This window comes from Miscanthus floridulus, chromosome 1 (genome assembly GCF_019320115.1).
Source record: "Miscanthus floridulus cultivar M001 chromosome 1, ASM1932011v1, whole genome shotgun sequence".
NCBI classification, from domain to species: Eukaryota; Viridiplantae; Streptophyta; class Magnoliopsida; order Poales; family Poaceae; genus Miscanthus; species Miscanthus floridulus.
Genome location: NC_089580.1, coordinates 48,029,502 through 48,043,668, shown reverse-complemented (window position 1 = coordinate 48,043,668; position 14,167 = coordinate 48,029,502). Strand labels below are relative to the sequence as shown.

Here is a 14,167-nt window from a genome sequence, read left to right as displayed (position 1 = left end):
TAATGACCAAAATAACTAGAAACCAAACTAACCTAACATGTTCAGTACATAAAACAGTTAAACAATAATGCACTCAATCAACCTAAGCCATACATTTTGCAAATACAAATACACATATACCAAAACACCATACACCCATGATTCCACATTATTAGAGACAATGCAAGCACATCTACGCGGATAGATTGGAGGAGGGAAGGGACCATTACCTCGAGGAAGCTTCGGGAGACAAGATTCGCGCACCTAGGGTCGCATTTGAGGGTTAGGGTTTCGTGGGGGCCGTGGGGGGAGACGAACAGAGAGCCGACGCTTTCAGAATGGAGGGAGGAAGAAGAAGGGGGCCGCGGCGCGGCTTCAAGAGTCCAAACCTCGACGTTGAGTCGGGCCGCGCCGAGTCTGGTGGCTCGGCGTTAAGAGACCCCGCGCCGAGCTATTGGGCCACGAAGCGTTGTTGGGCCGCCTGGGCCGCGCGCCGAATGGTGCCAATAGCTCGGCGTGTAGTCCCACCGCGCCGAGGTTGGGCCTGTGGCGTTGGCTGACACAACGCCGACGTGTTGGACCCCATGGCCACCGTGTCGCCATCGACCGGGGTCGTCCGTGACGTGACAAGACTTTGGCGTCGTGTCAGTCGACGCCAACCCTCGCGTCATGTTCTAAGACGCTTAAAAAATAATTTATTTTCAGCAAACGTTTTGACATAGGTCTTTTTGTAAAAAAATATTTTCAAAAGAGACAAAAATGCAAAAATTTCGCCACGGCCGATGAGGCAGCAGCAAGCCGTATCTGGTGGTGCGGTGCTCTGCATGTTACTCCAGCAGACCCGGGCCCCCCGGGCATGCGCGCGTGGGCGGGCACGCACGGACTCCTCTCAGCCTCTGACGCCCGCAGCACACGGGCGCGTGTCCATGGCTCTTGTCTGTTGTCTCGCAGTCGCAGATACGCCGGCAGCACGGTCACCAGCTCACCGCACCGAGCTCCCCGTGATCTAGTGATTCCAGTGATTCACCCTATGGTCAGTGTGGCTATTTTACTATGATCCAAGTAATTCACGGCTCTACGTTACTGTGATTATGCTGGACAAGTCCCTTCGCTACTGCTAATCTGCTATTTCTGTATATGCGAGTTCCTACAATAATTGTTTTTACCAACTGTCGAAGGTACAACGTTTCACGTCAACTTTCGCGTCTCAGATGTGCACATTACATTGCTAGCTCGCAAAACACCGTGTCAGCCTGTTCGGGGCCGTATCATATCGTGGATTATTTACTGCTGGCTGGTTTGGTGTGAGAAAAAAACACTGTTCCCAACTGAAAATTTACGATCGTTTACGAGCAAGCGAACAGGGACTGTATAACCACAACCAAACCAACAGTACAGGTGTACATGGCTCTCAACACCAAGTGTGCTACACGTCAAAAAGGCTACATACAAATACAATACGAGCTACAACCATCGAATGTAAGGAATGCAAACTGCACACTAGATACAAAACCAGGACCGATGAGGAAGAAAGGAAACGTCTCGAGTTCTAGCCGAAAGGCGACGGCACGGGTCCAGGTCCACCGGCGAGGGCGTCGGATCTCTTGATGCTCCCCATGCCACAGATGACGCACCCAGGTGCGGAGAGCGCAGAGAACTTGGCGCCGCAGAGGTCGCAGACGTCGTGGCCGATGGTCGATAGCCGGCTGAGCGTCACGGAGCAGAACTGCGAGGGGTCCTCGAACGGGTCGATGGATTTGTTCGTCAGGCCCCTCTGGACGCACATGTCGATCAGGCTCTTGAGTTCGTCCTGCTTCGTCGGAGGCGCCTTGGAGTAGAGGAGGTCCAGCATTTGCTTGGCGTAGGCGTAGTTCTGGACCTCCATGTTCCGCTTGATGGCAGTCCTGATGCAGTTGATGCGGTGCTTGGCCTGGATGGGCAGGGAAGCAAGGTGCCGAGATAGCCTGGCCATTTCCTCCTTCGCACTCAGAGCACCAGCTCCTTGAACCCTTTGCAGACGAGCAATTTCCTGCACAGAAACCAACGATGCTACGCTTAAGGCAACAATCTCAACGGTTCTAGGTGAATGACTAGCAAGCTGATCTTAATCATAGATGTATTTCTCGCCGCATGCAATTGAGACAACAAATGTTACCTGCAGCAGAGCAACTGCAATCTTATACTGAGCACAAATGGTGGCCTGCGCTTTGATGTCAGCTTCACGTGACTGGTCCTTTGCAAGGGCTAAGAATGCTTCGTCCAAACAAGATAGTGCATCGGTGAGCTGATTCTGCTCAAGATGAGCAAGAGCCATCTTGTAGCATTCTGCAGCAGGGGCACCACGTGGTACCTGTAATAATGGATGAGGGTGTCAAGGAAAGCAGTCCAGACCCATCAGATTTCTTTTCAGGAAATACACAGTACCTGGCCAGGCCGCACAGCAGTAGGTGCTGGAGGGCGAGCAGCTTGCTTTGCCGCTCCAGGACCCTCAAGAGCGCTGAGATCAATGGGTTGTGATGGAGCAGGAATACCAGGTCGAAAGCCCTGTGCCTGTGATGGAAGAGCCTGGCCTTGTGAAGGAAGTGGCTGACTCTGTGGGGGAACACCACCATCGGGCAGGCCAATAGAGTCCATAGGAATGCCTGGTTGCTGAGGAAACTGGGACTGCTGCGGTGGAAACTGTGACTGCTGCGGTGGTGCTTGTGGCGGCACCCCACCATCTGGAAGGCCAACATTAGCCATCATTTGATTAGGTACTGGGCGGCCTTGATCCATACCAGGAGCAGGTTGAGCCATTCGTGAGAGGACTATTCCAGGAGGAGGTAATTGAGCCGCAAGCTGATGTGATGGAATAGTGTTCTGGAAGAAGTCCTCAGGGATAGGTCCAGCCGTCACTCCCATGCCTGCAATAACAGGACCTGTGGCACTAGAGGGCGCCTGCGGTTGCACTAAAGCATTTGTTCCAAACAAATCAATTGCAGCATTTGGCATTGCTGGGGAAACAGCTGCTGCTGGACCTCCTGGTTGTGTAGGAGCCTGATTAAAGTCTTGAGGTGTCCCTGATAATGACCTTGTCCTACTCAGTGGAGGAGGACCCAAACCTATCTGTTTAGTGGCTTCTTTCAATTTGTTGACATCAACAGTAGGTGCAGCCAGTTTATCACGTATCCTTATATGTATCTTTTTAGTCTTTGAGGTTGACTCGTCTTCATCACTACTTCCATCGTCAACAACACCATATAAAGTCTTCTTAAAGTCCTCGGCAGCTTTTGCCTGTTCATCAGCAGATGCAATCTGGACTCCCAGCTGTCTTGCCAAAGTATCACCAACCGAAACACCACCAGCAATTGCCTTGTTTTTCTCTGCCGATGCAGAAGACACCGCCTGTGCGTTCTCACTACTAGCTGCAGCTATAGCTTTAACCAAACTCTTTTCACTTACTTCCACTACATTACCCCTTCCTTTCATCACACCCAGGTACACACCAATATGATCTGCAACAACGGATGGGATACCAGCTTCAGTTGTCTTCATATAAGGCATGACTTCTCCTGCAAGCTCCCACTGAGGTATATTCTTAATGTTAGTAGGTGTTTTGATCTCCCAGTTTCCTCCTGCCCATTCAGGGCCTTTAGGAACCATACTTTCAGCAGCAAAATTGGCGAATACGCCCTGTGTCCATCCAGTCGAACGAACTCTTAAAATTCTCTCAAGGTATCGCCTCAGCTCAGAATCTGTACCAGATTCCTCCAACTTTTGTGCAAGGCGTCGCAATGCACTAGGGTTCAGGTGACATATAAATAGATCCAGCATGCTCTCACGATCTGTAATAACCTCAAAAGTTTCTTTTGCACTGTCAAACTGACCATACCTGAAAATATTTATCAAATGTTACGCTTTAATTCTTATGAGAGCATCTCTATTTTGAAAATAACATTGAAGAAACTAGAAGTAACAGAAACAAGACAAGTAAATTGTGGAGAGCAGTAACGAGTTGAATTATATCGATGGAAAAAATAACAAATCATTTAGTCATCGGCAGACAACAATAACAAAGCATTTTAGTTCCAAACAAGTCCATGTAGGCTAGATCTCAAACCCAACAAGAGACAACAAAGAGGGGAAACTATTTAATAAAAGTATAAACAGGTATTAACAATAGCAAGAAATATTACTGTTATTATTATATTAATTACTCTTGTTATTAATATTCATCAGCAAAAGGCTTCAATAACGGCCAGATAGGTATCAACATCAACATACAGAACAGGTTGTTTTATACTCCTCCATTCCAAATTATAGGACGTTTTGGCTTTTCTAGCATATGTAGATTTTGCTATGCACTTAGATATACACTATTGTCTAGATACATGATAAAAGCAATGTATCTAGAAAAACCAAAACGTCTTATAATTTAGAATTGGGGGGGGGGGGGGGGGGGGGGGGGGGGGGGGGGGGGGGTAGGGTATTTAACAAACTAAAATTCTATACAGCTAGTCTGCGAATTCTTGTGACACCAGAAAATTTCCTAGATGAGTATCTAGCCCATCATGGAACATCTTTAAAAATCAACTAGCGTGGATTATAGATTCTGTCTGGAGCAAAGAAACATGAGAATATCACAAAGTATATTCATGAAAGGCTCTGAAAGTATTTCAGTCGATGGGCATCTTTAGTGCCTCTTATATTTTGAGAGTGCTTCTTAGCCACTTACTGTGAAAATTCAAAACTTTAGGGCATGTCTAAAGGCTCAAGTCTATAAAGTTTTTGGAAATTGGTTATCATAAGATGTAACAAAAAACAAAGATTGAACTATCTTCAAAGTACTTCAGATATTTGCCGATATGAAAAATGATACCCCCTCCATCCCAAAAAGAATGCAATTCTCAATTCCCAAGGAGTCAAACGAATTTAAGTTTGACTAAATTTATACAACAAAGTACTAATATTGATGATGCCAAATAAGTATCATTGGACTAATTATAAAATATTCCCTCCATCCCAAATTAGAAGTCATTTTGGCTTTTCTAGGTATGTAGCTTTTGCTATGCACCTAGCTATATGATATGTCTAGATACATATTATATTATATTATATAAACTTGGTCAAACCTACAATTACATTCTTTTTGGGACAGAGGGAGTATATACTGGATAAAAGTTATGAATGATTGCAATTTAGCCATACAGTGGAGACGGTATCCAAATTAAGATCAGGTAAAGATGCTAGGTGAACATACTTTATACATGCATATCCCAATTCTCGGAAACGCTGGAACAGATGAGAAGTGGGAGGGCATTGAGGATAATCTCTGGAACGCAGGAACTCATCTTTTAGAATTGACAGAGCAGTAGAGAACCGGAGAGCCTTGATTGCATAATTGCAGCGCATGATCTAAAACAGTTAGGGAAGATGCATTAGCCCAGGCGAAAGAGAAGCTGTCAATAAGAACACAGGTTAAGCTCACTTGGGTAAACTGAGGTCCTGCTTGAGATAATGATACAGCAAGATCTCCACAAACAGGAGGTCCTTTAGTTAATATGTCCAATGACCTTGGAGTGATGCGTAAGCTATCAAACCTGCAAGAAACAAGTACCAAGAGATACAATGTAGTCAGAACATGGAGATCCAGCCACTACAAAAACTATGAAAAATTTTCACTAACCAAATAGTGACATAAACCATTAACAATCACATTGCAGTACCTCTGTGCTAAAATTCAACTAGAGTAATTAACAAGCATACTAAAAAGTGGACAACACACAACAGAGTCAAGAAAAAAAAATACCTCGAGGTTATTTGGTACAGGACTTCTGAAAGATCAAGTTTTTGCTCAAAGTATTGCTGCATGGTAGCAAATCCAATGAGAAGAGGTTCAAGAAGCCCAACTAAACAGCCCCTTATTTCCACTCCCTTTTTCTGTCTTGGGTTTATATCCGTCGGATTTACAAGCAGCAGGCGGTCATTCAATGCACCAAGTAATACTGAAGATACAAAGGAATATGGTTTAGTTCAGCACAGACTGGGCAAGAAGACAAAATAGTAACATATTGATAGCATGACAGCAGGGCTGGAAGTGTCACAAAGAACCTAGGTTGATCATACTATAAAAAAAAAAGTTGTACAGTAACTTAAATGGATCTTCCCCTTTTTCCTTCTTAATATAATGATACGCAGATCTCTTGCATGTTCGAGACGACAAAAAAAAAAAAAAAAAAAAAAACAAACTTAAATGGATCTTACCTGAACGAGGGAAGCTAGTGGAGAGGATTGATCGGACTTTGTTGTCCCACCCAAGCATACTTATTGCAGTTGCACTCGAGAAGATAAGTGCTGGTCCAACCCACAACATTGATCGATAGTACAAAGTGGTTAAGTGCTCAACAAAGAAGAATGGCTGTCTAGAACAGATAATAAGCATGATCGCATAACACAAGATAATGAGAGGGGGGGGGAGGGGGGGGGGGGGGTGTAGCTGCAAGACTAAGATAAAAGGATATTGATGGGAGACCACGATCAAACTTTGTTGAGCTGCTTGATAGTATATCAAGATCAGCAGAAGCAATTAGCACCCTCTGATTTGTCAATATTCCTACTACAGGACCTCTTAGAGTTGTTTGCCAGTGGGCCTGCATAGATAACAAAATTGATTACAGACAACTACCAGTTAAGTGACTAGCTGTGCCTATGATTTTGGTGGTGAAATGGATTCTCGATTACAATTTACATGAATTTTAAGAGCACAGATACTTTCTACAGAATTTTTAAAATAGTCCATAGCATATGCATCTAACACAATGACATCTGCCTACAAGCAGTAAGGTTTCCGTCGTGTCTACAACCCACAGCTGAACTATGTAATAATGAGTGATTGGGCGCATGTCTCATGCAAAGGCTGGAATACAGAAACGCCTTCATTTAAAAAACTGTAGTGTTTAATGCTAATAGCACAGTTCTAAGTGAAAGAATGTGTCCTTTTCAGTGGATATTTAGTTTTTTACAACTCAAGCAAAGCAAGCATCAACACTACAACAGCACACGAATGCAAGAGTGACCTACACACAAATTCAAGATGCAAACATTCAGAAATTGATTGCCTCAGAAAATCAAATTATTGTTCCTATTTGGATAATAACAATCAAGCTAAACTCCAAGGACTAACCACCTTCAGAAGAAAATGTTTGGACGCATGATCAGGCATTATCAGCGATTTAATATTCAAAGATTGGAATGGTCCTTAAGGAGAGAATTAGCAAAGATTAATCACCTGAAGAACAGTCTCATTTGGTTTCAATTTGATAAACTTCTTCCCGTCAGTTTTCGTTGTAATGGATAGCCCGTTGTCTGTAGACAGCCTATATCCCTGCAGAAGCTTCGCAAGTCCAATATGCTTTCCCGAAATCACATACAACAAGGTTGATTCTGTAGGACAGAACAATGCATCAGTAATTATTCTCCAAAGTTACATATATCAATAAATTTCAAAACAAGGCAACCCTAGCATTCTTTCTCTTTTTTTTTTCTTTGATGAAAATGAAGGAGATAAGAGTTGGAAGAGGGGTGAGTGCAAAACAGTCCACTCAGCCTACCTAGAGGAGAAGAAAATATGCGATCAACCTCTGATTCAAAAGTAAACTGTAGAGGACCTTGGCCTTCCGTTGAGTTAGCAGCATTATCAGCGAAAGTGTTTTCTTCAAGCACAGCAGCATTATTTTCAAGAGCTTCCTTTGTGGCTACAGCTTTGAGACTAAAGAGATTAAGGCTAGTTCTATCTTCCTCCAGAATAGCATATTGATTATCATCTGGGCCCAAAAAGGCAGCATCTCGACCTAATAAAGAACCACATACCACATAATGTGTCAGAAAGTCAGGTAGAAAATACTTAAGATCTCAGTGAGATAGGTAAGTAAGATTCATTCCAAAAAGAGAAACCTCTTATTGAACTTCCTTTGCTGTTCACTGTCTGTAGATCAGTCTGCTCCCAGTAAAGAACAACTTCATGTGCCACTCCAGCTGTACCACTTAATTCAAACACAACAAGAAACAAATGTTGTTTTTGACTGTATGACATATTCTTGGGATGGCATTCCACATTTGAAGGAATCTGAGGATGGGTTACATGAGAATTAGAGAACAAATAAAAGGTAACAAACAAGAAAACATTGTTCTGATGGACAGTCAATACCGTTGAGTAAAGCTTCTTATAGAGATTGTCAGCTCCAGATGATAAGTTATGAGCCATCAGGTTAAATCCATCCAAATAGAAAGCTCTAACTGGATACTGAACAACACGGGTTTCCTTGTTGAAGAAATTCAGCTCTAGATGGAATGGCTGGAGTTGCAAAATTAACGAACTGTTTAGAGAGCGAAAAGGGAGCATATAAATGAAAAGATAAATTACTCTAACAGTTACCTGACAAACAGGAACATCTCGCAAAAGGTTGCTAGAATCTGAAATTGTAACAAGAGGTAGGCGAGAGATTGGACCACTTTTAGCATGCCCTTCCATGAAATGCTGCGTAAATAATATATTAAAAAAATTAGAAATGGTCTACAAACACAATTGTTGGCTGAGCTAGTAGAATCAACCAATGGATAAGTACTAAACTCATAGGCCATAACACGTTAGGAAAATAGAAGGCTGAAATGGAAAACAGATGGCCAAAGGCTGAAATGGAAAACAGATGGCCAAAGCCTGTGTTTGAATGTGGCAACACGAGTGACATGGCAGCACTAAAATATGCACAAGATTTTTTGGGAGGCCTCTTCGTCAAGCACTCCTAATTTATTTGTTTTCTGCAGCACTGCCACTGAGACTGTACAGGAAACAGAAATAGGTCTTACATCATATTTGTGTTACCTAGAAGGGTTCAACAAATGTGTGGAGGTTGTAACAATTCAAGTTGAGCCACTAAAAGAAAACTGGTAAAAAAAATACTATGAAACGACTGCCAAGAGAACTACCACATACACTGTGAAGGAATGCCTTCCTTGCAACATCTGAAATAGTTAGCTGGCTCTGGCTGACAATAAGAAAACAGGTGAAATCAAACCAACAATCAATATGAGATGAAATCAATAAAAAGCTATAGCTACATAGAATCACACACCCCCCCCCCCCCCCCAAAAAAAAAAAAAAGAATTCAGACAAATAGAAAGTTTTTATCATCTACGTAGGTAACACTGAATTTTACCCCTTCAAGTGCTGCTCTTGCAATTGTGCCTGAAGTTGATGCTCTGCTAATATTCCGGATGATCCCAAGGCTAATAGTTTCTCCTTTAAAACAGCAGCTGTAGCACCAGAGCAAACCATGATATACTTACGACATTTACAAACTGCTTGAAATATCTAATTTTTTCCCAAATATACCATAAGTATGATTCGGCAAGTAAACCAAGGATTGAAATCAGATCAGTGTTGCGTAAGTAGCATGATATATTGCATTATTTTGTCCTGTACGAACCAAGGTTCACATTTCCACAAGGGCCCCATTAAAGTAAACATGAAAATAACTCCAGGAAAAAGGAAGGTTACCAGTTGAGCCCCTAGCTCCCTGAAGAAGAGCAAAAAGTTGTCTCCTCCCTTCTCTTGTGTATGCAGCCTTGTTCTTTGCAGCTTCGGTCCCAGACATATCCTACAAATTGAATATGTCAAGTGTTTCTGAAACCCTTGTCATTAAGTACCAAACTTATTTAGGTTCATAGTTAGCATGGCCTAACCGCAAAAATTACTGCAGCCAAATTGAACTTGGGATGCACTGCCAAATTTTTAATTCGGGGTAATGGGTACACTGCTTCTCCACCTTGAAGAGTTAGTATTTTTGTGATATCCATTGTTTCAATAGCTGCACCATTAACAAGCAAAATTATTGCAGAAATCATTTTCAAGCAAAATAAAGGATTAAATAACCCTGAAATGTAACTGCAAAGTAAGAAAGGCAGCTTGAGAGGAAAAAGAGGAAATAGCTATGGAATTTCTCAATTTTCTCAAAAGAAGATAAGAATAAAAAATAACCTGCGCGCTCAAAGAAATGAGTTTCCATAGGTTGTCTGTTAGGGTTTATTATAACTCGTGTCTTCCACACTTGGAGTGCTCCATCCTTTGAAATAGTAACAAGCAGCCGCAGTGTAGGAAGCCAGGATACAGATGTGATAGGCTGGGAACCAGCCTGTGTACTAAGTAAAAGTGAAACACAAAATTCAGATGGAAAATAAACAGAAAGATGGCTATGTCAAAAAACAGTGTAACTAGAGGATGATAGACACCAACAAAGAAAGGTGCATGCAGATGATTGGTTAAGACAAAAACACATCATTGCAATTTTTCGATGTCCATTTGATGTCAAGGTACTGCAAGCATTATATTAGAACTTTTAAGTTAAAATTCATGTGCAAAGGTGCATTAAATCAGATGCGGATGTAAGTTTTTCTCCTATGGAGCAAACAACCACAGAACACAGATGGGTGTCTAATACATATGGCAGAGCAGCATATAAATTCAAAACTAAATCCTACTGTGGACTACAGTGTCCTAAGGATAACTGTTCCAGTTTCACTGGTGCTTTAAGGAACTCGGTGCTTGACTTTGCAGATAATGAACATTTCATTAGCACTGGAGTCAAAGTAGCAACCAGTACTGGAAAGAAAAGAAACAATGGGCAATACACCCATGACACTATAGCTGTATTTTCCAACTGTGAACGCTATATAAGAATACTTACATGCCAATCATACTTGGCCTCTCAGTTGATACATCCCAAGCCAGTAGAGTACCACCTCTATCACCAACAAATATCCACTCTAGGGTCGGATGAAACCCAAAAGCACCAGCTCCCATTAGCTTAATTGTGCTGTCAACAGCAACTGAAACATTGTGCGATTAAGAAGCCGATGGGTGGAAAATCACAAAAAAAAAACACACACATGAATATAAAATACAGCATCACATCTTACGTTGTAAGGTATAGTGTACAGCATATGTCTGGATATTGTAGGCACGTATCAAGCCCTCAGCATAAGCTACATACTAAAATCATAAGCTTGGTCAGATATGGAAAAAGGCAGAAACATGACAACATAAAATCAAAAACAGAAACAAGTCAAGATATGACTGTTTACCAAGACAGGGAGGCGGGGATGGCAAGCCAGGTTAACAATGGGCTTTTTAAGATCAGTCTTTATTTTTGTTGGCGGTCTCCCTCCATCAACAGTCCCTACAACTAGAAGAAAGCAAGAGGTTAACACGTGGAAGTGAACCTGTAAAAACAAAACCAAATGGAGGATCACTTTAAGCCTCCCAAGCAAACACAAAAAATAACCTGTCAAGCTAAGAGAATAACCTGTTACACTCATTCTTTTGTGGAAACCAAAAAATACAATAGGCTCAAGAGGTGTCAATGCAAGATGGACTTCTGTATCTATTGAAACATGATCTGATTTTTTCTCAGGCGAGTGCAGCACAAGTGTCTGCTCCGTGGCGAAATCACAGGATCTGATTGTAGCATCCTGCAGAACAAGAGATAACAGTTGTACAAGCTATTAATAAAAGATGCAAAACTCACAGCCAGTAGCCAATAGCAGTGCATGCACTCAGAGGCTGCTAGAGAATAATATTATTCACTCTGCATGGCAGGTGACTAGATAAAAAGGGCTAAAGAATATGCCTAGTTGCCTACTAACAAGAATGAAGCATCATCACTTCTCTGATTTTCTGTGAACAGTATCATGCATTTGACTTGCTTTGAAGGCACTTCAGTTGTAGCAATAAATGGAATTACTTTTTCAGAAGAAAGAAAAACAAGTGAAGCACTGAGACATACCTCAAGGATAGCAATGACAACATGATTAGTTGTAGGGCTATATGCCATACGAACAACACGGGCGCCAAGGTCAACAGAAGCTATCTTGCTTCCCGTCAGAGCATCGAACTCTGCAAACAAATAAGAAACCTGAGACAACTCAAAAGATTTGTATCCACACAAGACAAATATCAAATAAAGAAATCCATTGAGTTCTTCAACAAACTTTAGTGGTGATAAATAATTTTTACATTGTATTTAACATTGCCATCTTTGATAGGAATAAGCAGTTTGGTTATCACAAAGCAGCAGCCAAATGATTTCACCAACAAAGAGTACAAAGATTAAATGAGTGAATAAACAAACTACTTAATGTAGCATTCAATATTTGAGGTCAGCAGAGGCGCAAATGTGATACCATGGTTGCGACCGACTAGTTGTGATGATACCATGTTTTTCAACATTCTAAGCCACAAGCTTGCTAGTTATCCACATATATTTGTGACGGATACACGATACAGCAACTGAATTATAAAACCTAGTAAGATGTAAACCTAGGCATCATTCTCTTACATCCCCAGGTGTTTAACTTTGACTAACAAAATCATCATTGAAAGCACAGATCAAGCTATGGGACTGATCTATAAACTAACCAATCTGCTATTGTAGGTTCATGTAATCTACTCGACATGTGAACATTACTCATGAGATGCAATAGTTTTAAAATGGGATCCTACAGAGTTGATCACAAGCTCCCTTCAAACCTAGACTTTCAGGCAGTGGAGATCCGACTCCCCTTCCAATTCCCTCGTTTCCATCACCCGAGCCAACCGGATATCAGTGTCCCCCGGATCAGCAATGGTACAACCCACCCGAGTCACGAACACCCCCTTGGCGCTTTACCCAAGTATACATACGAGGCTACAGCGGCTGGGTAGTCGAAGCGGCGTAGTAAGAGAGAACGCACCGACGACGTGGGTGCCGATGGCCACAGCGACGATGGCCTGGGAGGAGCGGAAGGCGGCGGCGTGCGGCTGCATAGGGCTGGCCGAGGCACCGCGGCGGCCGCCGGAGTGGCGCAGGTCCAGGTGCTGCACCGTCGTCCACTCCATCGGGGCGCCGGATCTGGACTGCTCCGGCATCAGGGACTTGTTTGGCTGCCACCCTCAGCCGAATTTGCCTGACCGGAGTCCCTCCCTGTCCCCCACCCCTGCGTCCGGCCGCCTGACCGCCGGCCTTCAGCAGCTGAATCCTGCTGCGAAGCAACCTTCTCGGATACACATCTCTGTTTCTGGAGGAGCAGGCGGACTCGGAGTCGATGGGATCTGGGGATGGCCAACAGAACGCACCGACTGGAGATGGTGCGGAAATATACAGATTTCTGTTTGAGCCGTCGGATCATGTACCAGTGGCTTGGAGGCACAGCACACATTTCATGTTGTAGTCCATTTCCGATTTGTTATCGGTATTCAATTCAATTCCAGACATCCAACATCTACGTCCAAATGGACCTTATATAATTTGAAAATGGAGGGAGCAGATGATTGCGTACGGATAATGTGTATTTCTGGTTTTAGGTTATTATATATGCATTTCTGGTTTTAGCTTCTCTTAACATGTGTTTGTTCTGGGACTATATGGGTTGGGCTGGGTTCAACCCTATTTTTTGGTTGGATTGGACCCATTTTGTGTTTGGTTTGAGGGATAAGGTTAGTCCCATGTTTTCTGTTTGGTTCCGGATATTATAGACGTGGGTTCAGATCTCTGACGAATGGGTCCCGCACATCAACCTCTTCCACCTTCTTCTCCCCATCTCCTCTGCTCGGTCCTCACCCATCCCGCGTGCGCCGCCGGGGCTCACATCCCGTTCGTGACTAGTCACCGCGGCCTCGGCTCGCGTGTGCCGCCGCTCCAGCCGCATCCCCATGCACCCTCTACTTCGCGCGGCCACATCCGCACGTGCGCCCGTTGCTCCAACTTGCATCGCTCGGATGTCGCCAGCAGCAGGTCCTCCTCCGAGGCCGCAACAGCTCCTCCGCGGTCGTAGCTGCTCCTCCGCTGCTGCTCCTCGCCGCCCCCACGATCGAGGGAGACAGACCGCCTGGCCTCGCGCCGCCGGTGGGACGAGGCCACAGAGCTTCCCATGCGCCGCCAAGGAGTCGGGGCCACGGGCGTCTGCTGCTGTTGTGGGGCTCGCAACCGCTGGTATTGGCGCCGCTACGCCCTCGCGACCACCGCCGCCGCTGCGTCCCTGTGGCCGCCACTAAAGCCACTGCCCCTGTCCCTTCGTTTTCGCGCGACGAGCACCGAGTGGGTCGAACCCCGTCTGCTCGTTTCGGTGGAACGGAGGCAACCCGCATCTCAGAGGAATATTCCCTATCTGGGTCCAA

The 14,167-nt window shown here is 43.9% G+C and overlaps 1 protein-coding gene across 1 annotated transcript; it reads right to left on the bottom strand.

The window, feature by feature from the left end:
* Positions 1 to 1,323: 1,323 nt before the first annotated feature.
* LOC136512040 (uncharacterized) lies at positions 1,324 to 13,109 on the bottom strand. The gene is made up of 24 exons (XM_066506074.1): positions 12,745 to 13,109; positions 11,799 to 11,908; positions 11,319 to 11,484; positions 11,098 to 11,198; positions 10,933 to 11,005; positions 10,701 to 10,842; positions 9,995 to 10,155; positions 9,700 to 9,824; positions 9,515 to 9,614; positions 9,174 to 9,270; positions 8,951 to 9,002; positions 8,393 to 8,494; positions 8,165 to 8,311; positions 7,912 to 8,083; positions 7,569 to 7,808; positions 7,247 to 7,401; positions 6,480 to 6,608; positions 6,223 to 6,340; positions 5,768 to 5,963; positions 5,447 to 5,558; positions 5,219 to 5,373; positions 2,404 to 3,850; positions 2,135 to 2,329; positions 1,324 to 2,008 (listed from the first exon to the last, which is right to left on the bottom strand). Exons 1-24 carry the CDS (start codon positions 12,917 to 12,919, stop codon positions 1,529 to 1,531), a joined length of 4,950 nt encoding a protein of 1,649 aa, XP_066362171.1. The 5' UTR covers positions 12,920 to 13,109; the 3' UTR covers positions 1,324 to 1,528.
* Positions 13,110 to 14,167: the final 1,058 nt, after the last annotated feature.

Bases quoted from the DNA above. Each gene is read 5' to 3' on its own strand.
- LOC136512040 (XM_066506074.1), bottom strand. From the start codon at position 12,919: ATGCCGGAGCAGTCCAGATCCGGCGCCCCGATGGAGTGGACGACGGTG. The intron at 9,825-9,994 runs GTTATTTTTTAT...TTAATGGTGCAG, and splicing joins TCATTTCTTTGAGCGCGCAG to CTATTGAAACAATGGATATC. The intron at 9,615-9,699 runs GTTAGGCCATGC...TTCAATTTGTAG, and splicing joins TGGCTGCAGTAATTTTTGCG to GATATGTCTGGGACCGAAGC.